This window comes from Panthera leo, chromosome B3, assembly GCF_018350215.1.
Source record: "Panthera leo isolate Ple1 chromosome B3, P.leo_Ple1_pat1.1, whole genome shotgun sequence".
NCBI lineage: Eukaryota > Metazoa > Chordata > Mammalia > Carnivora > Felidae > Panthera > Panthera leo.
In genome coordinates this window covers 110,709,275-110,733,733 of record NC_056684.1, presented here as the reverse complement: position 1 = coordinate 110,733,733, position 24,459 = coordinate 110,709,275, and the positions used below count along the sequence as shown (strand labels likewise).

Below are 24,459 nucleotides of genomic sequence, written 5' to 3'. Positions count from 1 at the left end.
TTTAAATTAAAGGGTCATATATCCAACTTCTTTTGGCCAGCCACAAATTGTATAAGAGCCTTACTGTTTTGCACTCAACTGTGTCCCCCAAAATTCATATGTTGAATCCCTAACCCCTAGTATGATTGTATTTGGAGACACAGTCTTTAAAGAGGTATTTAAGGGGGCACCTGGGTGGCTCAGTCAGTTAAGCATCTGACTCCTGGTTTCAGTTCAGGTCATGATCTCATGGCTTCGTGGGTTCAAGCCCCGTACCAGGCTCTGCACTGACAGCGTGGAGCCTGCTTGGGATTCTCTCTCTCTCCCTCTCTCTCTGCCCCTCCCCCACTTGTGCTGTCTCTGTCTCTCTCAAAATAAATAAACAAACTTGAAAAAAAAACAAGAAGTATTTAAGGTTAAATGAGGTCTGGTGACCTTATAAGAAGAGGAAGAGACACGAGGGAGGAGCATACACAGGAAAGGCCACGTGAGGACGAAATGAGGAGGCGGCCACCTACAAGCCAAGGAGACAGACCTCAGGAGAAACCACCCCTGCTGGCACCTTGATCTTGGACCTCCAGCCTCTAAGACGGTGAGAAAATAAATTTCTGTTGTTTAAGCCACCCAGTCTGCGGCATTTCATTATAGCAGCCCTAACAAACTAATACCCTTGCCATTCCTTTATTCTCAATTCACCTCTTCCAAAAATCTTTTCTGTGTAACAAGTTAAAACCGAAAAGCTAGGGCTCCTTCCCTTTCCTTCCTCAATAAGTCAGCCCTAAACCCGTGCAATTAGGTGAAGCAGAACAACACAGGCTCTGTGCAGGAGTGGGGCGGCGGGGCAGGGAATCCAAGTGGATGAGAGGGCCATCTGTGTGGCTGTGCAGAGGGGGACAGGAGATGGGGACACACAAGAGAAATGATCAAGTAAGTAAACATGTTAAAGATATTGGGAGTCCAGTTCCGCTGTCCAAAAAGGAACTTAGAAATATATGTAATTGTATATTGTAAATACAACATAATTTCTTACTATGGCTTGAATCCCATTGGGTTACAAGACCCTTCATGATGTGCCTCTACCTACTTCTCTCCAACCTCAACTCATGCCCTCACCAAGCTCCAGTCACACTGCCTTCTTTGTGCCCTTTTCTTTGCAGTCTCAGGACTCCAGCTAATGCTGTTCCCTCTGCCTGGAACACTCCGACCACCTCCCAAACTGACCAACTCCTACTCTCCCTCTGGGTCTCATCCTGAGAGCCACTTTCTTTGAGAGGCCTTCCACTATAGACTGAATGTTCGTGACCCTTCAAAATTCAGGTGGAGATCCTAATCCCCAGTGTGATGGTATTAGGAAGTGGCATCTCTGGGAGGTGATTAGGTCATAGGAGTGGAGCCTCATGAAGGGATTAGTGACCCTATAAAAGAGGGTCCAGAGAGCTCCCTCACCCCTTCCTCACGTGAGGACACAGTAAAAAGATGGTCATCTATAACCAGGGAGTGGGCCCTCATCAGACATCAAATCTGCTGCTGCTTTGATCTTGGGCTTCCCAGCCCTAAAAATAAATGTTTGTTGTTTAAACCACTCAGTCTATGGTAAATTGTTGTAGCAGATGGAATAGACTCAGACACATTCCCTAACTTCCCAACCTAAAATACATCCTCTCTGTTCTTCTCTCAGAGCCTCCAATTCCCTTCTTTGACACTCACCCCATTGGTAATTCTGTATTTGCATTTGTTTGTTTAATGGCTACCTGCCCCATGAGGCTGAGAGCCCAGTAGGGGCAGAACCTGGGTCAGCCTTGACCACCCTGTTTCCCAAGAGGAAAATTACATGTGAATATGTGTGTGTGTGTGTGTGTGTGTGAGAGAGAGAGAGAGAGAGAGAGAGAGAGAGAGAGAGAGAGTGTGTGTGTGTGTGTGCTTAGTTGATGCATCTCAGATTTCTCACTAAAGCTAATGTAGTAAGTGGAAAAGAGTAAATTCACAAGTGTGTGGAATAGTGAGAATAACCACGGGGAATGAAAAATTAACTTTCACGGGAAAGCAGGCTACTGGCAAACAAAAGTGTTGAAAGCATCTCACTCCAGGACAGGATGCAGGTTTCACAGTTTTAGAGAAGGAGGGAAATCATTTATAGAATAGGGAATAATTGTAGGATGGATCAACATTCAGCTTCAGCCTTGAACTTCAGCCAAATCTGGTAGATATCTGGCTGTGGCACTGGAAGGTTCAATAGGCAAATGTCTCCCTCAGCATCATTCCTAGCATCCCTGGACCTGTGCGTGGTCAGTGGTCCTGAGTGTGTGTGCGATTCTATCACACGGATCGGTATCATAGCCTCAAAGACAAACAAGCCATGCCGTTTAGATTTATTGCTAATAACAGAATATTCAGCTCAGCTAAAAAAGCAGCTTTGTTCCTGCATTGTGTCACGCTTTTTACATTTTACATTTGACATTTACGCTGAATATTGAAATTGTGAGAATATTTTAAAAATTTGCTAAATTTTCAGGTTTATTCTTTCATCCTAGAAGTTTGTTCTAGGATGTGATATCTGGCTTTAGCCTTCTATTGATATGTTGATTTATATCCACCATTCACTCAGCCATTCAGCAAAATATGTAACATCTCTAACATTAATTAGCGTGCTGTGACATAATGAAATGTTTACTGGCATCCTTTAAAACACTCATTTTTAGAGGCAACAATGACAAAATGGGAAATGTCAGATTCCTGAAATAAACCCAGAGCCCTGATATATTCTCTTTCTAAGAGGATCCAAACCCAAGAGGAACATTTTTGTTTTCCACCCACACCTGACCTAAGACCTCTGAATTCAGGGGATTTAATGGTTTTTATTGTCCTCCACAACCACTTCCAAAACACAACTTCTTCCTTCCAGACTATGTAACCTCCCATTCCCCCTCAGAATAAAAGAAAAGTCCCAGGGCTCTATTCTGATGGTGGGTGGAAAGGGATGTCAAATGATCAAAGGTCCCTTTGGGGACCCTGGGGACATGTATGTGTGCACAGAGCCTTAGACAGTAGACAGAGACTCAGCCCAATCAGGTGAGTCACCGGGGAAGCAACTGCTAAACACAAAGACCCACTGAAAGCAATCACGCCCCTCACCACCACCAAGTCCCTCCGCCTCTGGGGAAGCCTCCCCTGGACTGGGCAGAGTTGGTGCCTACCTGCCCCCTTCAGCTGTTTATTTACTTTTCTGTAAAAATACTCTGCTGTATCTTTAGCACAAATGGTAGATTACTTCATATATTTTTCTGTATTTTTATTTTTCCATTTAATGTATCTTAAGAGATTATTCTAAGATAGAAACCATATTTAAATAAAAATCTGGAAGAAAATAAATGTTTTTTAAAACCTACTTTAAAAAAATCTTTGGATTAAAAAATTTTTTTAAAAAGTGGGGGTGGGGGGGGGCGGGGAGAGCACCTGGGTGGCTCAGTCGGTTAAGCGTCTGATGTCAGCTCAGGTCAGGATGCCACGGCTCCTGAGTTCGAGCCCCGTATCAGGCTCCGTGCTGACAGCTCAGGGCCTGGAGCCTGCTTCGGATTCTGTCTCCCTCTCTCTGTCCCTCCCCTGCTTGCACTCTGTCTCTCTCTCTCAAAAATAAAAATAAAGGTTTAAGAAAAAATTTAAAAATTTTATTATTTAAGTAGAGGTGACATACTATGTTATATTAGTTTCAGCCCCCGAGCTGTCTAAACAAATGAGCTTCATTTCCTAATCTCCAGCTGTGGCATTCATTTATTGAGGCCTGACCTTTAGGTTAACACAGAGATTTAGTTTAGCAGTTAGGGAAAACGCTCCTTTCATTAGTTGGTAATTTCCCTCTTTCTTTTCCCAGGGAAGAAAAACAAAGATAACCTTCCTACCTGCCTTTCCCTTTTTTCCAGTTTGCCTTTTCCAATGATTTTCTGCCTTGGCTCATCAGAACTTGCAGAAGAAAATCTCTTTTTCAAGGAAATAGTGGCAAACTACAATGGTGGGGAATAAAAGCCACAAGGTTCACTCAGGCTAGAACCATGTGTCACGCTTCAGTCAGTGAAGGCACCCAGGCGCAGGGGCTTGGGCAGGGGCACCTGCCCTCCGCTCCCTACAGCCAATCAGCCAGCAGCCCCGCTCGCCTTGGCCCAGAGGTGGTCCAGACAGCATGCTGTGTCACTGAGGTAAAATGATGGCCACACACAGCTTCAGACTACTGATCCATCCTGATGGCTGGAAATGTGATACAGTCCGGTTCTAGAGGAACAACCCGTGACAGGAAGAGGCATGCTAATAAAGGGAGGCAAGAACCTCAGGAAGCTCTAGTGTGATACGGTATAAGCTAGAAACAAGAGAAAATAAAGGTTCAACTTAACTAATAAGTTTCTGCTTATAATCCCCTTTTTGGAATCTCTGACATCAAATTGCTTAGAAATCTTTAACTTGCTAAGTGCCAAGGAAAGCAAAAAGGCGCTGTTTATTTTCTCCCCAGAAACTGAATCCCTGGGAGCAGCTGCACGCTTAGCAACAGGGGCCAGGCTGGGAGAAGGCGCAGCTCGGCCCATCCTCCCATCAGATCACAGCATACATCAAGAGAATCCATCCTTTGCTGCCCCCTTGGGCTCTACATCTGTTTCAAAGCATAATCTGAGAAAGAAAACCACCAGAGTAGCAGGTCACAACTGAGCAGCAGAAACATGAATTTCCTCTCCCCGTCTTCAGAGCTCAGAGTTCAGGCCTTGAGGGGTACCCCCACATAACACAGGCTGGCTCAGCTTGAGGGGAGCATCTCCTCTAAACCACTAACAGAGGAAGGGCTTGGGGTCACATGCTTACCCAGGGCACTACAAGGTCAAGAAACCCGTCTCATGGCAGACTTATCCCCCAGGTTGAACAGGCTCATCATGGAGGAAAGAAGAAAGGCTCACAGAGGAGGGGGTGTTCTCCCAGATCCCCTCAAACTCCTAAATGCTTACCTTGGTACAAGGTGGTTGAACTTGTAAGAACTGAAGACGTCTTGGATCTTTTCTTCTACTTTTGCCTGGTAAGAACGCAGGAGATGGGAGAGAGAGAAAACAAATACCAATGAGCCTCTATCAACTTTTTCTTCCTGTTGCCACAAATGCCCATTGGTTGCAGTTGCCTGGTGTGGTTTTGTACTTCACGATACTGTAAGACTAGAAACAGGGACTCGGCAGGGTGACAGGCTCAGGACAGAAGAAACAGAGAATGATCTATACCAGGCTGGCATTACAATCGACTTCTGAAGTAAACCATCCAAATATCCAAACTAATGGCAGTTCTGGAGTTTGGCACACTGGCATCAGTTACTTAGGGAGCAGACAAGGCATTTTGCTTGAGAGATTTACGCTCACCTGCTCTATGAAGTTCTTTAGGTGTTCACTTAACTGGCCATTCACAAATACAAAATTAATTCCTACCAAGGGTCATACTCCTTATTGGCAGATCGAACCATTTAAATACAGATTGAACAGTATTAAAATTCCCTAAGGGATTTACAAGAACATCATCGATCACTGAAACACCAAAGAAACAGCACATCTGGTCATTGGTCCTAAGTCACAGAAAGGACTCCACAGTCCCATAACATGAAGGATCTCGGAAAATCAGGTCACAAAAAAAAGCGGATCCCCTGTTTCCCCTGAAGACCTATCACAACACGGTCACACAGTTCAGCTTCTGTAAGGAAAGGGTCCAGCAATGCAGGAGTGGATTGGTTAACAGGATATAGGGTTTCTCCTTCACTGGCATCCCTGTTCTTTGTAGTGAGGCATGTCCTCATTGAGATTTCAAGATACATAATAATGTCCTCTCTGGGAATTTCAAAATGTATTCTTTATTTCCGAATCATCCACCGAGTTAGAGCATCTAGTCCCTTGACGTGTGTGCAAGAATTATTTGTGATGAGGAGGGGAGCGCTGATGTGAATCATCTAAAATGGCAGCCAGTCTCAAATCATTTATACTTGGTTTTAGGATATACTTTGGTATTTGACTATAAGCTGAAAGGGACAGAAAAATATACAAAAAACATACGTCAGTAAGATCATAAAGATTTGCCTACAATATACTGTTAGAGCTAAGTGAATTGATGAGTTCTGAATGAAACAAAACCAAGTGGGAGGAAAACTCACTTCCTTTACCCCAGTACAAATCCACACGACTTAGTAATATTGCAGGGCAAATGGATCACTTCCTTAGCATTCTGACGTTGAGACCCCTAGGAAGAAAAGCATTCAGCCAAGAGACCCACCTCAGCTCCCCCTAGTACAACACAGCAGCCAAGTACTAGATGAGGAAAATGGAGGTTTATCGCTAAACTTGAACACCTGACAGACATAAAGCAGAAAGTGCTTAAAATATTCCCAACACAGTGTCATTTCTCTTCGGATTTCCTAATCACTCTTCTGCAGAATGAACAAGTGATATTCCAATGCAGTTAGTAACGAACTCATGCCTGAAAATCTAAGTTATGAATTCTAATAAATACCTGAGTGTTATAGGTCAGCTGTTCATAAAAATGGACAAATAACAATTCCCTTTATCTTCTCTTAAGAAATGGCATATTTTTGGGGTGCCTGGGTGGCTCAGTCAGTTTAGCGTCCGACTTCAGCTCAGGTCATGATCTCGCGGTCCATGAGTTCGAGCCCCGCGTTGGGCTCTGTGCTGACAGCTCAGAACCTGGAGCCTGTTTTAGTTTCTGTGTCTCCCACTCTCTCTGACCCTCCCCCATTCATGATCCGTCTCTCTCTGTCTCAAAAATAAATAAACGTTAAAAAAAAAAAAAGAAATGGCATATTTTTTGGGGCGCCTGGGTGGCTCAGTCGGTTAAATGGCCAACTTCAGCTCAGATCATGATCTCACAGTCTGTGAGTTCGAGTCCCACGTTGGGCTCTGTGCTGACAGCTTGGAGCCTGGAGCCTTCTTCAGATTCTGTGTCTCCCTCTCTTTCTGCCCCTGCCCCATTCATGCTCTGTCTCTCTGCCTTTCAAAAATGAATAAATGCTAAAAAAAAAAAAAAAAAAAAAAAATCTTAAAAAAAACTGGCATATTTTTCTTTTTGAAAAAAAATTTGTTTTAATGTTTATTTTTTTTTTTTGAGAGAAAGACACAGAGTGTGAGTGGGGGAGAGGCAGAGAGAGGGAGACACAGAATCTGAAGCAGGATCCAGGCTCTGAGCTGTCTGCACAGAGCCCAACGCAGGGCTCAAACCCACAAACTGTGAGATCGTGACCTGAGCCAAAGGCAGATGCTTAACCGACTAAGCCACCCAGCACCCAAGAACTGGCATATTTTTCTAATGGCTTCATTGAGATATAATTCACACATCATTTGATTCATCTACTTAAAGTGCATGATTCAATGGCTTTTGGTCCACTCACAGAGTTGTGCATCCATCACCACAATCAATTCTAGAACATTTTCACTACCCAAGAAAGAAATGCTGCACCCATCAACAGTCACCCCCAACCCTCCACCCTCCCCAGCCCCTGTCAACCACCCATCTACTTTCTATCTTTATGGATTTGTCTATTCTGGATATTTCATATAAATGTAATCACATGATATACAGTCCTTTGTGACTGTCTTCTTTCACTTAGCATGTTTCCAAGCTTCATCCATGTTGTGGCATGGACCATTACTTCACTTCTTTTTATTGCCAAGTAAAATTCCATTTTCTGGATATATCACATTTAGTTTATCATTCATCAGTTGATGGGCATTTGAGTTGTGTTCCCACTTTGGGACTATTACAAATAAAGTCACTATGAACATTCTTATACGGGTTTTTGGATGGACATATGTTTTCATTTCTACTTAGATACAGGCAGAGACCTAAGGCATAGAATGACTGGATCATATGGTAACTCTAGGTTTAACTCTTTGAGGAACTGTTAGGCTGTCTGTTTTTTTAAAGTTTATTTATTTATTTTGAGAGAGAGAGAGAGAGAGAGAGAGTGCCAGAGGGGAGGGGCAGAGAGAGGGAGAGAGAATCCCAAGCAGGCTTCTCACTTGTCAGCGCAGAGCCTGATGAGGAGCTTGAACCAAACTGTGAGATCATGACCTGAGCCCAAGAGTTGGATGCTTAACCGACTGAGCCACCAAGGTGCCCCTAGACTGTTTTCCAAAGCAGGAATACCATTTTACATTTCCACAGGCAATGTATGAGTGTTCTACTTTCTTCACATCCTTACCAACACGTTATTCTTTTTTTTTTTTTTTTTAACGTTTATTTATTTTTGAGCCAGAGAGAGACAGAACATGAACGGGGGAGGGTCAGAGAGAGGGAGACACAGAATCTGAAACAGGCTCCAGGCTCTGAGCTGTCAGCACAGAGCCCGACGCGGGGCTCAAACTCACGGACCGCGAGATCATGACCTGAGCCGAAGTCGGCCGCTTAACCGACTGAGCCACCCAGGCGCCCCCCCAACACATGTTATTCTCTGTGGGTTTGGTTATACCCATCCTAGTGGCTGTGACGCAATGTTTCATTGATTGCAATTCTCTGATGGCTAATGATGTTGACTATCTTTTTAGGGGCTTATTGGCCATTTGTATATCTTCTTTAGAGAAATGTCTATTCAGATACTTCATTCTTTTTTTTTATTATTGTTGTCCTTTTATTACTGAGCTGTAATAATTCCTTATATATTCTAAACACAATCCCTTATCAAACACATGATTTACAAAAATTTACTCCCAGTCTATGTGTTGTCTTTAGGAACTGGTATATCTTAGAAAAGGATCGCTAGAGCTCACAGTATGGTTTCTAGAGTACAACTTTAACGTTTATTTATTTTTCAGAGACAGAGAGAGACAGCACAAGCAGGGGAAGGGCAGAGAGAGAGGGAGACACGGAATCTGAAGCAGGCTCCAGGCTGTGAGCTGTCAGCACAGAGCCCAATGCAGGGCTCAAACCCACGAACCGCGAGATCATGACCTGAGCCGAAGTCGGACACTTAGCCAACTGAGCCACCCAGGCACCCCTAGAGTACAACTTTAAAAATAATGCTTAGCAATTAGCCTGCAAATGTTTTGACAAACAGTAATGGATTAATATAGAAATTAAAAAGAACTCATCTGAGGGGGCGCCTGGGTGGCTCAGTCGGTCGTGCATCCATCCGACTCTTGATTTCGGCTTAGGTCATGATATCACGATTATGGGATCAAGACCCGCATCAGCTCCATGCTGGGCGTGGAGCCTGCTTAATAAAGAACTCATCTGGTGTAGAGAAAAATCAAAGTAATCTCCACAACATGCAACATCCTTTTTTGCCTTCCCTTCTCCCCACATAGCCTGCCAAGTGTTATATAAAATCTGAGTAAATTTGTTACCGAGAAGACGTAAGCATTCTTTGCTCTGATTTGTGTAGCAGAAGGAAAGCAGATAAGCTATTTGTATACAAAGGCATTACCATAGCAGGCCTGAGGCTGCTATCCTTAGAAAGTCCAGCTTGAAAGGTTGACCCTTGGATGCTGTCTGGAAACCTGAATTTGGAGACACTCCCCACCATTCCCAGAACTGATGAGTGGCTCACTGTCCTGAAACTGCATACACAATCTTGTTTATGCTCAACAGCTACTTTCTTTCTGGGAGTCTGGAATGTGGAGACGTGCTGAGCAGAAGGTATGTATGTGACGAACCCCCACTAAAAACCATGAGCCCCAAGTATCTAACAAGCTTCTCTGGTAGACAGCACTTTGCATGTGTTGTTACAATTTGATGCCCGAGAAATGAAGCACGTCCTGTGTGACTCCACTGGCAGAGGACTCTTGGAAGCTTGTGTCTGGTTTCCTCCAGACTTCACCCTGTGAGCCTTTCACTTGCTGATTTCGCTTTGTAGGCTTTTGCTGTAATAAATCATAACCACGAGTACAACCTATATACTGAATTCTCTGAATCCCTGTAGTGAATCAACTAGGGGTAGTCTTGGGGACCTCCAACACATTAGGAGATTTAGAAATTTAGCCTTTGGGATAGAATTAAGGGAAGCAGTCCTAACAACAGTTTAATATATACAGGCAAGATCTATAACCAAGTTCCTTTTAAAAATTTTATCAAAATCCTCACTTTAAATACAGGAAAAATGACATTAACTATTAAAAAAAAAAAAAACCAAAGTTACCTCAGTCATGAAAACTCTGAATATATAGTTCTCAAATCAGAATTAAAAAAAAAAAAATCAGCTTCAATACTGCATAGGGATGCTGAAGCGTGCCCACTTTCCCTGAACTCTCACTTTATCTTGGATTTCCACACTTCCTTTCTACCCCAAAGGAACAGACTATTCTATTCTAGTCAATCTCTCCTTTCAGCATGAGAACCCCAAAAGGCAAGGCAGTTACCAACGGGGACAATACAAAGGCTGATTAACAGCCACAGAACAACAGATAATTTTCTTTTGCATAAATAGCAAAGGGCCCATAGGTTCATCTCCCTTGGGCACAGGGCACACAGTTCATGACCATGTTAATGAAAGTGATATGACTCTTTTGGGAGGACGATGATGGCGTAAAGCATCTGATCTGTTTCAGAAACATTGCTATATGAAACGTTACAAGAAACGTCACCAGGATTAGTCACCAGAAGATTTAGTTTTAAGGGATTAGCTCTTCAAAATTTTTAAATAGCCTGGAAAAAAAAAATAACTTTGACTAATTCAAATCACACACACACATACACACACACACAAAGACATAGAATCTTGAGGAGGGGGTGCCTGGGTGGCTCAGTTGGTTGAGTGTCTGACTCTTGATTTTGGCTCAGATCCAGCCCTGTGTTGGGCTCTGCACTGACAGTGTGGAGCTTGCTTGGGATTCTCTCTCTCTTTCTCTCTCTCTGCCCCTCCCCTGCTTGTTCTCTCTCAAAAATAAATAAATAACTTAAAATAAAATAAAATAAAATAAAATAAAATAAAATAAATCCTTTAATCATCTATATGACAGAAATTAGGTAGAGGGTAAACAGATGCTATCAACTGTTCTGTATACTTAATATTTTTTATAATAAAATGTTGGATGACGTGATTAAGGATCAAAACAAAACAAAACACTTAATACCCAAATTTCACCATGACTACTTTATCCAAGCATAAGAAAGATTTTTGAAAAGATAAATACATTTGCAGACACATATACAATGCATCCATATCCTAACCTGGCCTTGACTTTTGTACTTCTGTGGCCATCTTTGCCTCACCCCATTTTAGCAAGAATCCTACAAATTGGTTTAGCCAGCATCCCCCATCCTTTTTTTTTTTTAATTCTGAAGTTAACACACAGTGTAGTCTTTTTTTTATCTAATAATTTATTTATTTTTTATAATTTACATCCAAATTAGTTAGTATATAGTAAAGCAATGATTTCAGTAGATTCCTTAATGCTCCTTACCCATTTAGCCCATACCCCCTCCCACAACCCCTCCAGCAACCCTCAGTTTGTTCTCCATATTTACAAATCTCTTCTGTTTTGTCCCCCTCCCTGTTTTTATATTATTTTTGTTTCCCTTCCGTTATGTTCATCTGTTTTGTCTCTTAAAGTCCTCATATGAGTGAAGTCATATGATATTTGTCTTTCTCTGACTAATTTCGCTTAGCATAATACCCTCCAGTTCCAACCACGTAGTTGCAAATGGCAAGATTTCATTCTTTTTGATGGCCAAGACATAGAGTGTAGTCTTGACTTAAGGAGTAGAACCCGGTGATTCATCTCTTATGAATCCCCGATCCTTATTATCTGGTCATCCTCAGTATCTGACTGGGTTCCTCATCCTCCACTGTCCCCCAGTGATGTCTGCTTACCCTGGCCTGCCTTGAGGAGGAATCCTGCTAAATTGGGTTAGCTAGAATTTCTTTCTCCTGACGAGTCCTCTTAGTAGGTTTCCATCCACCAATCCCTCCAGCTTGCTCCCTGACTATAAATTCCCACTTTCCCTTGTATTCAGAGTTGAGCCCAATCTCTCTCCCCTACCACAAACATCACCATGGTAATAAAGTCTTGAATACAGACTTCCTTTTACAAGTGTCACAAGTAATTTTTCTCCTCATAATACTACCTATTGGGATGCTTGTCTGGCTCAGCTGGTTTCAGCTCAGGTCATGATCTTACAGTTTGAGAGATCGAGCTCCGCATCAGGCTCTGTCGCCTGGTTGGGATTCTCTCTCTCTCTCTCTCTCTCTCTCTCTCTCTCCCCCTCCCCCCCGGCTTTGTCTGTCCCTCCCTCGTTCACGTGCGAAAGCACTCTCTCAAAATAAATGAACATTTTTTAAAAACAAAAATAAAAACAAACAAACAAAAAGAACACAACACCACCCACACCCACCAGCAGAGTCACTAAAGTTGAAAAAACCAATAACACCAAATGTTGGCAAGTTGTGGAGCAACCAGCGCTCTTATTATACAATGTGGGTGAGGGTATAAAATGTACAACCACTCTGGAAAAGGCCAGCAGTTTCTTATAAAACTCAGCATACACCCACCGCATGATGCAACAATTCCACTTTTAGGTCTCTCCTCAAGAGAAATGAAAATATATGCTCACAAAAAGACTTCTACAAGGATGTAGCATTGACAGCAGCTAATATCCAAAATCTAGAAGTAGCTCAGTTGTCCAAGAAGAGGGGAATAGATCTTAAAAATCAACAACTGTGTTAAAAAGAAAACCACAGGCCCAAATAAAGTCACTTATGCTAGGCCATGTCGCCAACCTGGGGCTTAATCATCTAACCTAACTGCACTTTCAACCTCCCCTAGAAACGTAATCTTAACCAGTCAAGCATTTTCTGGTCAGTGCCAATAAGGTAACTTGTCACATGGGGCCTCTCCATGGACGTGGCCATGGAAAGGGTGACTGCCCAAAATAAACCTTTCTTTCTGTGTATGACTTCTTTGTTCTACTTTTAAAAACTTCTCCCTTTCTGTAGCTCTTTGGAGTTCCTTTCTACCTGCTGGAATGGATGCTGCCCAATTAATGAATTGTTTAATAAAGCCAATTAGATCTCCAAATTTATTCAGCTGAATTGCGGTTTTTACCAGATCACGTGGGATCCAAAGAAAAACCTGTGATGGCATGAGGAGACAATGAGAAGCACAGGTGTGGTGCCCTGCAAGCCCTTTTGAGTTCATGGTCTTTCTCACCATTCCTGAGGGCCACTGGCAGGCTCCTCTCCGTGGAGCTCCCCATCTGATTGGCTTCCCAGTCTAGGGTTACTGGTCAGTCTAGCCCCAGTCCTTAGCCCTTGGTTCAATCCGCAATTCCACGTCAGAATCCCTTCCCTAGTTCCAGTCCACAGTCTCCATTAATGGAGTCTGCTGGCTTAATCCAGACTGGACGTTACCGGCGGTGTGCACAGGGCCTGCTATGAGCCAATCTGCAGTAACTTCTAAACCCCAGCCCTTGGTTCCGTCTTCAGATTCCATGCGGGGAACTACTGGTGGCAGCTGCAAGTCTCCCTTTGTTTGGAATCAGCCCACAGCCCCCATTCTTTGAGGTCTGCTGGTTCAACCTTTTCCCCAGTCCCTAGTTCTCTGGTTACTGCTGGTGTCCACAGTTCCATTTCCTCAGTACTGTTGCTTTCTGTTATGGGCACATGAAGTAAAAGCTTAAGTCAAAGAAAAATAATAAATAAATAAACAAACAAACGAAGGGGATCCTTAAGATCTAAAGAATTGAGTGCTCACCTTCTGGTGCATCTGCTTATTTCATATCCAAGAACTATGGTCCCAGAAGCCATAAATAGATATTTATGTTTTGAGTCCTAAAGAACTTGGCTTGGTAACTGTTAGGAGCCCCAAAATAATGCCAGACAGAAAAAAGCCAGTCAGAAGCACAGAATACTCTCCATTCATGGATAAGTGGTAAAAACCAACTAATGCATTTGGTACTTTGTCTTCCACAGCTTCCATCCAAAGCCGGTCTAATGATGCACTAACTTTCATATCATGGACTATCAAGCCCCTTCTTCCACATCTCTCCCTCTCTCCCAGAGGAGGACCCTTCCAAAAAGCAGATTTGCTGCCTGAGACTCATGCTGATGCTGCAGATACAGTGAGTGAAAGAATTATTAGATTAAATATAAGGCCAGGATTTCCCGGAAAAAAAAAAAAAAAAAAAAAAAAACCCTCAGGAAAAAGAAGTCATTTTATAAGCAATCCTTACAATGTACCTCTTCCTGTAAGAAGTCCTCCCAATCCCTTTATTTTAAATACAAAATACCAGTTGGGGTTGATGTATCAGCCTAAAACAACCTCAGTCAAGGTCTGGTTTGGGCTGCTTATAAAAAATAAGCTGATGGTACCAAGGAAAGATGACAAATTAAGCACAGATTTAGCAATTATTCCTGAGGCTACGAACTCACACTAAGCGCCCACTGTAAACCCTTTTAAAGATCATTTTAAAAAGTAAATAGTAGCTGAGTTGCAGTGATCACAGATATACACCTACAGGACACATTGTAAAAGAATTCTACTGTTACAAAATTGGGTAGTTGTAACTTGGGATAAAATTATTCTTACCCATAATCAAAAGGGATTTATCTCAAAAACCTGAAAATGTGGTCTGGAAAAATACATTGGTTGATCCAAAATGTGGCTCCAGCAAGATAAAAATACTAAGGGCAAAAACGTATGTGAAGATTTTGGAGAAAAATTTTTTATAAATAAAGAGGAAAAACACTATTTCTAAACTACTGTGATTTTACAAAGGATGTGATTCTAAATAGGTACATGTATCTAAATTTAAAATGTAAATTTTGCAAGTAGGCATTCGATATGTTCACCTACATACTTAAAAGTACACGTATTTTCAGGGCGCGTGGGTGGCTCAGTCGGTTAAGTGTCCAGCTTCAGCTCAGGTCATGATCTTGTGGTTCTAGAGTTCAAGCCTCATGTCAGGTTCTGTGCTGACAGCTCAGAGCCTGGAGCCTGCTTCAGATTGTGTCCCCCTCTCTTTCTCTGCCATCCCCCACCCCACCCACTTGCACTCTGTCTCTCTCTCTCAAAAAAACAAAAAAAAATTAACATTAAAAAAAATACACATATTTTCAAGTGGACCAAACCTTTTTTTTTTTTTGTCCTTTTTAATAGGAAAAATGGAGGAGTTTGATATTTGGAATTGTCTTATAGTTGAGCAACATGGTACATGCTGAATTTCAATAAAGCAAAACTGATTCACCACAGCTAGCCTACTAACCACATAACCAAGCAGAGCTCTGGTTCCTTCTATCAGAAGCACAAAAAACTAATAGGTTTGATCACATTTAGTGACTTGTTTCACCCCCATTTCATAATCGTTCAGAGATTATAACTTGAAACAAGTCAACAGTAGGTGTCCAGGATTCATTCCTGGACCCTTGACGTCCCCTCCATCAGGATCTGCAGTGGCACAAGGCTCAACACTTGAAGCCAACTCCTCTGCCTATCTCTGCATCCCTCCCCACCACCCACCCCCAATTCCATTGGCCTCACCCACCCAGCTGATCTAATTTCCTACCACAGCCAACCTGCTCCCTCCATCCCCAGTAAAGTGGAGTTTTCCCTCCTAACAGCTCCTCTGACTGGAATAGCTATCCCCCAACTTCATCCTTTACAACCCAACATTCTCCATGAAACTGTCCTGACCACCTCCTTAGCCCACAACACCCTGGCTTCCACTCCCCAAACCCTTGTGCAACGCAGGCATAACTCAGCACTTACGTGCTCTTGTAAATTATTCTGTGGTTGCTTCAGGTATATTCTTTTTTCTAAGAGAAAATAATTGTGAGAGCAGGAACTAAGACCAATGATCCTTCCAGATATCCTCCACAGTTGATTGTTACTTGACTGAATGTTGTCTAATGACCTCATGCCATTTCAAGTGGAGGATGCTTTGGTCCCTGTTCAAGGACAAATTAAAAGAAAAACAGGAGTAGTGCCTTCTGTAAACAACTCTTTTTGGCAAACCTCTGAGACTGTGCCAGTATTAACCTATGGCCTGAGTCACAGAGCATTTGCCATGGGGTGATTGCGGATAACACAAAAAAAGGAAGAAGACCACATCCTGCTTTCTAGAGTTGCAAAAGTTTCTCCATCCACCCAACCCATCAGTGAAAGAGCTTGTCAAAGTAGAAATCTTTAAAAATACCCAGAACTTGACCACTCCTCACTGCCTCTACTACCACAGCCCTGACACCCATCACCTGGAGTACTGCAACAGCCTCCTACCTGGTTTCCCTGCACCTGTCCTCACCTCCTCACAATCTCCTCTCAACAGGGACCTACATGGGCCTGTTAAAACACTGGTCAGATTGAGTCAAAAGTCTCAGATCATAGACCAGTCTGACTCCTGGCAGGAAAATAGAAGGCACATTCAAAGTGGGTGATTTGAGGAGAGTTTATAAAGGAACTAGTTACAAAGGTGTGGGCAAACACTCCTTTCCTAAGGGAAACCATAGGAGAGTGCAGTACTCTGGGGCAGGCAACACAGGGCTCCTCGGTCCCCTGCTAGGCATGGAAGTGTGAAGAGAAGGAGTGAAGAGGGCACCAGGGAGCTCCTATGGAAGGTGTCTGATAAGAGTTGTGAGTGCCTCCACTCTAAACACCCTGCAGACCGTGCAATCCTGCAGGAAAGGAGTAAATGTGCTGATCTCATTCTCCCTCCCTCTCATCCCCTATCAATACAAACACAGCCAAATACACCCAGAAGACATAAGGCCAAGGGAACCTGTCCATGCAGGTGACCTCTTGGGGCACATTTGTAGACAGGGTGGAAAAGGGTAGAGTGGATCTGGGGAGGTAAAGAGAAAACTATCCAGCCAAATGGCTTCCCATCACAATCAGGGTATTCGAAAGTATACTTACAGTGGTCTGTAAGGCCCTACAAGATCTGACCTTATCTCCTATTCTCCTGTTTACTAATCTCTCTCCTCACAGTGGCTCTCCACTCACCGGGCACTAGAAGGCCTCAGGTCCTTTACCACTTACTGCTTTCTCCGCCCAGAATGCTTTTTCCCCAGACACACACGGCTTGCTTCCTTACTTATTTCAGGTCTCAGTGCAAGTGGCAGGCACATCATCAGAGGCCTTCCCTTACCTCCTTATATAAAACTCTTCTCCTACCCGACCCTTTCCTGGCATACTCCATGTCTCTTATCCTACTTTCTTTTTCTCTACAGCACTTCTAAGTAAATTAGATAGATACATAGATAGATAGATAGATAGATAGATAGATAGACGGATAGATTTCCCCCCATTTTGTTGACTGCCTCCCTGGTAGTTGTTGAACAAATAAAACTACCCAAGTAGTTGTTGAACAAATAAAACTACCCAAGTAGTTGTTGAACAAATAAAAATGTGAATGAATAGTACAGAAGAATCCATAGCTAAGGGCTCTTTATTGTTTATAGGTTTAAATTCCTATAATCAAAGTGTTGTTGAACAAATAATTAAGTCTCCTGATAATCAGATAGGAATCAGGAGACAAACATTTGTTCCTATTGGCAATGGCACAAAATTGAACCCTGTTGGTAAATCCCTATGAATAAATGGACAGAACCGAAAGAGTAACAGTAGTATCTTCTGTAGACAACTCCTCCTGACGAAGTTTCTTATGAATATATATCATCATTCACCTACCAAACTAGTACTTCTCTAAGCCTCGGTTTTCTTGTCTGTGAAATGGAAAAGGATTGAATGATACAATCTATATGGAGGGCATTTAGCACAGAACTGGGACCCAGTAAATGGATACTACTGATTATTAGTGCTGGCACTGAGGTAAACATTAGTATGAGATACTATATCATCTTCCTACTCTCTGGAACCGTTTATCCCAGACTTTTAAAATGTGAGCTGGAAGAATGACATGGAAAAGACATATAAGATGCTCTATTATCGAACACACAGTAGAGCCTAGATTTGAAAGACACCATATTATAACTATGTTCCATATCAGAAACCTAGCTTCCACACCCAGCCCAGGTCTTGGCTGACCCTTTGGCAGCCCAGAATCTTGCTCATCCATTTAAAAAAAAAAAAAAATTTTTTTTAATGTTTATTCATTTTTGAGAGAGAGATACAGAGCGTGAGTGGGGGAGGAGCATAAAGAGAGAGAGGGACACAGAACTCGAAGCAGCCTCCAGGCGCTGAGCTCTCAGCACAGAGCCTGATGCGAGGCTCAAACTCACGAACTGTGAGATCATGACCTGAGCTGAAGTCAGATCCTCAACCGACTGAGCCGCCCAGGCACCCCTTGCTGCATCCATTTTTGCATCACTTATTATGCCTAGACATTTAAAATATAAGTGCTAGTGTTTCTTGGCAGGAACTAAGCAGGGGCACTTCACTGGGAAAAAAAAAAAAAAAAAAAGTAGTACAGGAAAAAGAGAGCAGATAAGTGAAACTCCTGTTAATGTTCCTGTTTTTGGCTTGCCCCTTAAACATGGAAGTCTGTTCTGGTCTCTAAATGAACAGACCAACTTCTGATTCCCTTTTCTCCGCTAGTATTCTATCCATATTCTTAAGTGCTGAGTCAGTTCAGTTAACTACATAAAAAGTAACTTAATAGTGTTACATCACATACCAAGGAACAAGCTTGACCTGAATAAACTCTACAGTCTGTTCCTTAGGAACACTGCAAAGATCCTGTAGGTTTCATTGGTGGAAGATTTCTTTGCAATCTTTACAAAAGGTTTCTGTAGAAAGACACACTGGTGGGCTAAGCTGGGGGGCTAGATTCAAAAGGTAAGGGTTTCCTTTCAATCCTAAAACCTATGTAGCATCAATTCCAGTTACAATATTCTTTCTGCTACCATGTGTATAATTGTCTATTCAAGTCCTTGTTTTTTTTTTTTTTGTTTTTAATTTATAATTATATTTATAGTCATAAATATACAATATGATAACTATCACTATGAATTTTGCCTAAATACAGGATTCCAAACTCAGGTATGAAAGTCAAAGCAGGTCCCTCCAAGGTTAAGCCTGGAGACTGATCTTAATAGGAGATCTTATTTAGAAAGCAGCCTGATGCTTATTTGTTAGTGCTAAAAAGAACCATCTCAACCACTTCTAAGGACAGGCAAACATTTCCACAAGAACTTGGGAACAATTCCAATTGCAGAAAGAAAAGGAAAACAAAACTAGAGTTCACTACTCGTTCCTCAAGCGCTTTTCAAAGTGATAGGTTTGAGGCCTCAATGAATGAAGGATAAGTCGTCTAAAATTTCATTTTAATTAGCGCTTTTCAAATAGTGCTGTTTTCCTGTCTGTTTTCCTCAACCAAGCTGTGCCATGCCCATGGTCAGGAAAGGTTTTATTTCTTTGTACTTCCAGCGTTGAACATCGTGAGTCCAATACTTTGCTGATGCTCAAATAACATGCCCACCCACGAGGTAGGCCCTACAGGATCTGGCCCCGCGGGTCAGTAATTAAACAGATCATGGAATGGCATGATCATGGAACGGCAGTCTGGCCGCTCCTCTTCCCCTCTATGTCCCCAAACTACGAGCAAGGTGAGGAAAGTGCACTATCCATCCGAGAACCTCCCAATGTCCCGGCGGAATGAAACAAGCTGCCTGACCCGCCCGGGGTGCTTCAGTCCTCCAAGGCACAGAACACTATTCTCTCCGCTTCCTTAAGCAGAGAGGACCCAGGTACTGTCCTCTCCTCCAAACCCAGCCCTGAGAACGACCCCTCCCCAACCCGGCCGCACAAATGCTCCATCCCCAAGCCGAAGCCTGGGCGCCCAGAACTGCCCAGAGCTTCCCAGAGGCGAGGCGCCGCGGTGCACTGTGGGAGTAGTAGTTCCCCGGTGAGTTTCGCACCCCGACGGCCCTGCGGACCGGACTCTCGCTCCCAGAAGCCCCCGCGCGGGCGCCTCGCTCAACCCGGCCGCCTCACCTGTTCTATGGACGTGACTGTTTCCACCGAGTCGTCCTGCAACCGCTCCCGCGCGTGCTCCGGCCTCAGACTGTACAGCGGCTCTGACCACACAGGTGAGGAAGATGGAGGGCAATAGTAGGTGAAGGAACTCGGAGAAGCCATGATCAGGAGAGCAGCGGGCGGTGTATAGTACTCCCTTCGTCAAACAACAACGCGCATTGAAACTCAAACGGGCTAAGGCGCTACGGAGAGCGAATAGAGTCAAAAAGTCTTTGAACGCGAATTTCTCTCCACCCACCTACACATCTTAAAGGAGAGAGTTATTGGGATGCTTCCGCCCCCCATTGGGCAGAGTTGCTGCTGCAGGAGACTCGGCTTCTTGGCGCGCAAGTAAGGGAGGACGTGTCTGTCCATCTGGATTTCATTTCAGAGAGATGGTGTAGGACGCCTCGATTCGTTACGCAAAGTAACACACGCACGCAGGCACACTTCAATATTGTGCTAATTGCCACTTAATTGTAATGACAGTAGTTCGCAGTTTCGAGTGCCCAAGAACTGTGAGTGTAACCGTAAAAACATTTGACAGCTCTCCTGACTCAGACACTCTATCACTAACAGCATTCTGGACACCTTTGGGTGCATGACAGCCGCCCGGGGAGAAGCCGGTGGCTTCTCAACAAGGGAATTGCTTTCTCGTTACTGGCGCGATGATGGAGGGAAGGGGCGTTGTAGTTGTTTCCTATCTCCCAGGGAGTTACGATGCAGTAGTAGGAAGTAAAGTGCAGTAGCAGGAACAAGTATAAGTGAAACGACAAAGGAAATATTCAGTAGTTTTTTGGGGAGCACCTACTCTATGTCAAACACTGCGCTAGGCCCCAGGAATACAAAAGTGAACAAAACAAACAAGGCTCCTGCCCTTGGGAACCTTACAGTCTAGTGGAATAGACAGAATTAATGAATGAACACAATATATGAAGACTTGTGATAAATGGTATGAAAGAAAATCACAGGGTCTACAAAAGAGAGGAAAGGAGGAGGGGACTAATTAGAGTGAGTGGTCAGGCCCAGCCTCTTTGACGTCTGTCTGAGACCCAAAAGATGACAAGGAGCCATCCACATGAACCGTATGAGCTCCACTAGAGGAAGGAACAAGTTTGAGAGAACATTGCCACGAATATACATATGCATGTTTATTAATTCTGATAATTTAATCTGAAGGTGTTCAGAATAAAATTCTTACTGAGTGGGATTAATCATCATATACACCTCCATAAAAATGTTTAAAGTTGTGATTTTAGGAAAATCCTATTTTGGACAAGGAGTAGAAGAGAATCTCTTTAAGGGCCCACATCAAAAGGACTACATCAAAATTATAATACCAAGAGTTGCAGCAGGGCAGAGGTGCTATATTAACAGACTTTCCAGATAGACTCAGACAACCTCCTGCCCAGAGTACTTTACTCTGTTCCCACTCATTTCCAAGTCCCATATCTTGGACCCAAGGAGCTGCAGTGTGGTATTTCACAACCAAATATTCCCCTCTTATCTGTCTCTGGTGTTAAATAGACGTGCTCAGAAAGATTCTAAAGCTGAGGCTGGGATGGCCTAAAGGCCTCAGGCAGGTAAACTATCACCATGCCCATTTCAGTGGTAGTGTTGCTGAGTTAAATCCTGTTGGTGGCAGGATGTTTCTAAATCTGAGAATAAGAGGCTCTGTGGGTTAGGGTCAAGGATGTGGCTGCACTATACTTCCCTCTCTATTGGTATCTTATTGTCTTTCCCTTAGTTCTGTTTTGGAAAAAAAAAAAAAGGTCTGATAAGGTCTGAGTCACATCTAAGGATTCAGCCTTTGTAAAGAGTTGCTTTGCAGGCTAGAAATTTAAATTGAGCTACTGAAAGAGTCGCTGGAATTGTTTTGTAACAAATTGTTTTACCTGTTACAGGTGCACCTAAAGCAATTGCAAATTGTATTTGAGAATAGAAATCCGTTTCTGAAATGCAGTCTCCTCTACAATAGGATCCGAAAGGGACATGGCAAGAGTCTCCTGCAGGATGCTGTCTATTCATTCAATAGGTATTTATTGAGTACCCATTATGTGCTGGGCACTGAGTTAAGTGCTGAGGAGACAGTGGTGAAAAAGCCAGACACAGTCTCAACCCTTACAGGGCTCATGATTTACCAGAAGAAACAGACATTAAACAATTGTTACAAAATTGACCATTTCATTACAGTTGGGGGAAATGGCATGAGGGGGAAAAGAAGCATAGGCCATTGTGAGATTGTGTAACAGGGGAAACTTACTACAGTAGCCTGGAAGATCAGGAAAGACTCACATGAGGAACTGAATTAATGAAGGCAGGGTAAGGGGACATCCCAGGCAGAGAAAATTCAGTGACAACCAAAAAAATCAAGTGAAACATAGAATGAAAAATATGAGGACTTTGTACTCTACATAGCCCTGAGAGGACTCTTCAGCCTTGGATCAGCAGTGGCCCACCAGTTATTCTTCCTCTAGGTTTGATAAAACCACTGATTCAAGAAGCAGAATGAACATAAATACTGGCAGTATGGCAAAGGATGATGTACTTAGAGGAGAAAATAATGATAATTAATAGCAACTCCAGCTTGGAATACAGATGGTTTGTGTTTATTTTACTCAAATGCCTGATCTCTTTCTAAATTAAGCTGTGAATTATAGTTGTTTCTTTAAAAATAATATAAAATGTTGATAGTACTGTTTTGTACTTTCAAGAGCAAGAAAACAAGAAAAAAAAATAATGACCTAAATGAACCACTAGAGGTCGCTCCTGACCCTAGAGGAAGCTTCTCCAGTAGGCTTCAAAACTGCTCTCACTGCATTAGTCACAGAACCCCGTATGTCGGCATGAATTGTTTCTTTTAATATAATATCTTGTGAAAGTATGTGATCATACACATCTTGGAAAGATTAGAATATGGAAATAACTGATCCATTATCCTGCTAGATTATTCAATTTCCTCTCCACATTTCCTCCTCTACCAGCATTTGTGACCTCTTATTCTGTCCTCCCTGGTCCTCCTGTTTCCCTGGACAGAATGACTGCCCAGCTCTTTCCTACATAGGGCCAGCCCCCCCACCTCTCCTCATGTGCAGCCCCGCCCCTCATGCCCTACAGGGGTGAGAATGCCCGCCCAGGATGTCACTCCAGCAGTTCTCCCTTGCCTCTCTTAAAACATCATATCCCTGTACTTGATTATGTCCATCACCCTCAAACAGGCTACTTCTCCATTTTGGGGGAGGTAGGGGGAGATATTTTTAACCCTTTTGCTTCCACCCTCCTTCAGCTACCTTCCTATTACTCATTTCCTCCCTACCAATGTCTCTTGATTCCTCTTCTCCAAGTACCTCTTGAACCCATTCCCATAGGACTTCCCCAGCAACTCTTGTCAAGTCCCAGTTAAACTCCATGTTGTTAAATCCAAGGGCCAGTTCTCAGTCCTTATCTATCTTCCTGCTTGACTTCCTAGCAATATTTGTTATTAACATTCCCTTCTCACCGAAATATTTTCTTTTCTGTAATGTCTAGCACTAGCCTTTGCTACTGCTTCATCTTCCTGACACCTTAACTTTGGAGCACCCCAGGGCTCTGTCTACACTCATCTCCTGTGAACTCGATTAGTCTCAATGTTTTAAATACCACCATTGGGTTGAAAATTGCCTCATTTATATCTCCAGCCTGGATCTCTCTCCTGAAGTCTGAGTTCATATCTAATATCCTGTTTTCATTTTCACTTACATAGCTAACAAGCATCTCAAATAGTATGTCCGCAACAGAGCCTTCTGACCTTCCCTTCCAAACCTACGCACTCAGTCTTCCCCATCTCAGTTATGCTAACTTCATGCTTCCGCTTGGAGTCCATTCTTGATGCCTCTCTTTCTCTCACTCCCCATAAATCCTGTTGACGATATATCCAGAATCTGACCACTGCTTACCGATTCCATTGCTAGTGTCCCGGTCCAAACCAGGTTACTGTTACATGGATTCTTACACTCATCTCTTAACTCCTCATTTTCCTTGTTTGTGCTCTTGCCCCCCATGCAGCCGAGTACAAACTCAAAAGCCAGACTAAACCTTTTCAATATAAGCAAAGTTACCCTTTTGCTCAAAGCTTTCTTCTCATCTCACTCAGAGTCAACATCAAGGTCCTTAACCATGGCCTAAAGGGCCCTAATGAGCTGGCCTTTTCTCCTTGTACTCTCCTACTTGCTCACTCTGTCCCCCTGCAGGGGCCGCCTTCCTTTCTTTGTACACTCCAGGCACATGCCAGCCTCAGAGCGCTTATGCTCGCTATTCCCTCTCTGCAATGCTCTGCCCCCAGGTATGGACGAGGCTTGTCTGCCCACATCTTATAGTCTTCACTCAAATTCTTCACTTAAATTCCTTTAACTTCAGGCCTTTCCTGACCTCCACATATAAATTGAAATGCCATCATCCTGCACTAATACTGTCTTTATTTTTCTCCATAGCACTTTATCACCAGCTGACAGACCTTATGTTTAATGCATTTATTTTATTTACTAGAATAAAAGCTCTCAAGGCAGAGATTTTTGTATTG

General features: G+C 43.0%; 2 protein-coding genes across 5 annotated transcripts in view; one reads left to right on the top strand and one right to left on the bottom strand.

Moving 5' to 3' along the window:
• The window catches only part of FNTB (farnesyltransferase, CAAX box, beta), a 66,817-nt gene extending 46,793 nt beyond the window's left edge, over window positions 1-20,024 (bottom strand). The window contains exons 1-2 of one of the 2 annotated variants that reach the window (XM_042943509.1): window positions 19,881-20,024; window positions 4,962-5,026 (exon numbers count right to left, since the gene is read on the bottom strand). In XM_042943509.1, the coding sequence (XP_042799443.1) occupies window positions 4,962-5,026; window positions 19,881-20,024 (209 nt within the window). Of the gene's footprint in view, window positions 1-4,961; window positions 5,027-19,880 lie in introns of those variants that run through there. The other variant, XM_042943510.1, reaches the window with a different exon arrangement.
• Window positions 19,894-24,459, top strand: part of RAB15 (RAB15, member RAS oncogene family) — a 35,527-nt gene continuing 30,961 nt past the window's right edge. For 2 of the 3 annotated variants that reach the window (XM_042943517.1, XM_042943512.1), the window contains exons 1-2: window positions 19,945-20,252; window positions 21,806-21,936. In XM_042943517.1, coding sequence (XP_042799451.1) covers window positions 21,894-21,936 — 43 coding nt within the window. In that variant the 5' untranslated portion in view covers window positions 19,945-20,252; window positions 21,806-21,893. Of the gene's footprint in view, window positions 20,253-21,805; window positions 21,937-24,459 lie in introns of all 3 variants that reach the window. The other variant, XM_042943514.1, reaches the window with a different exon arrangement.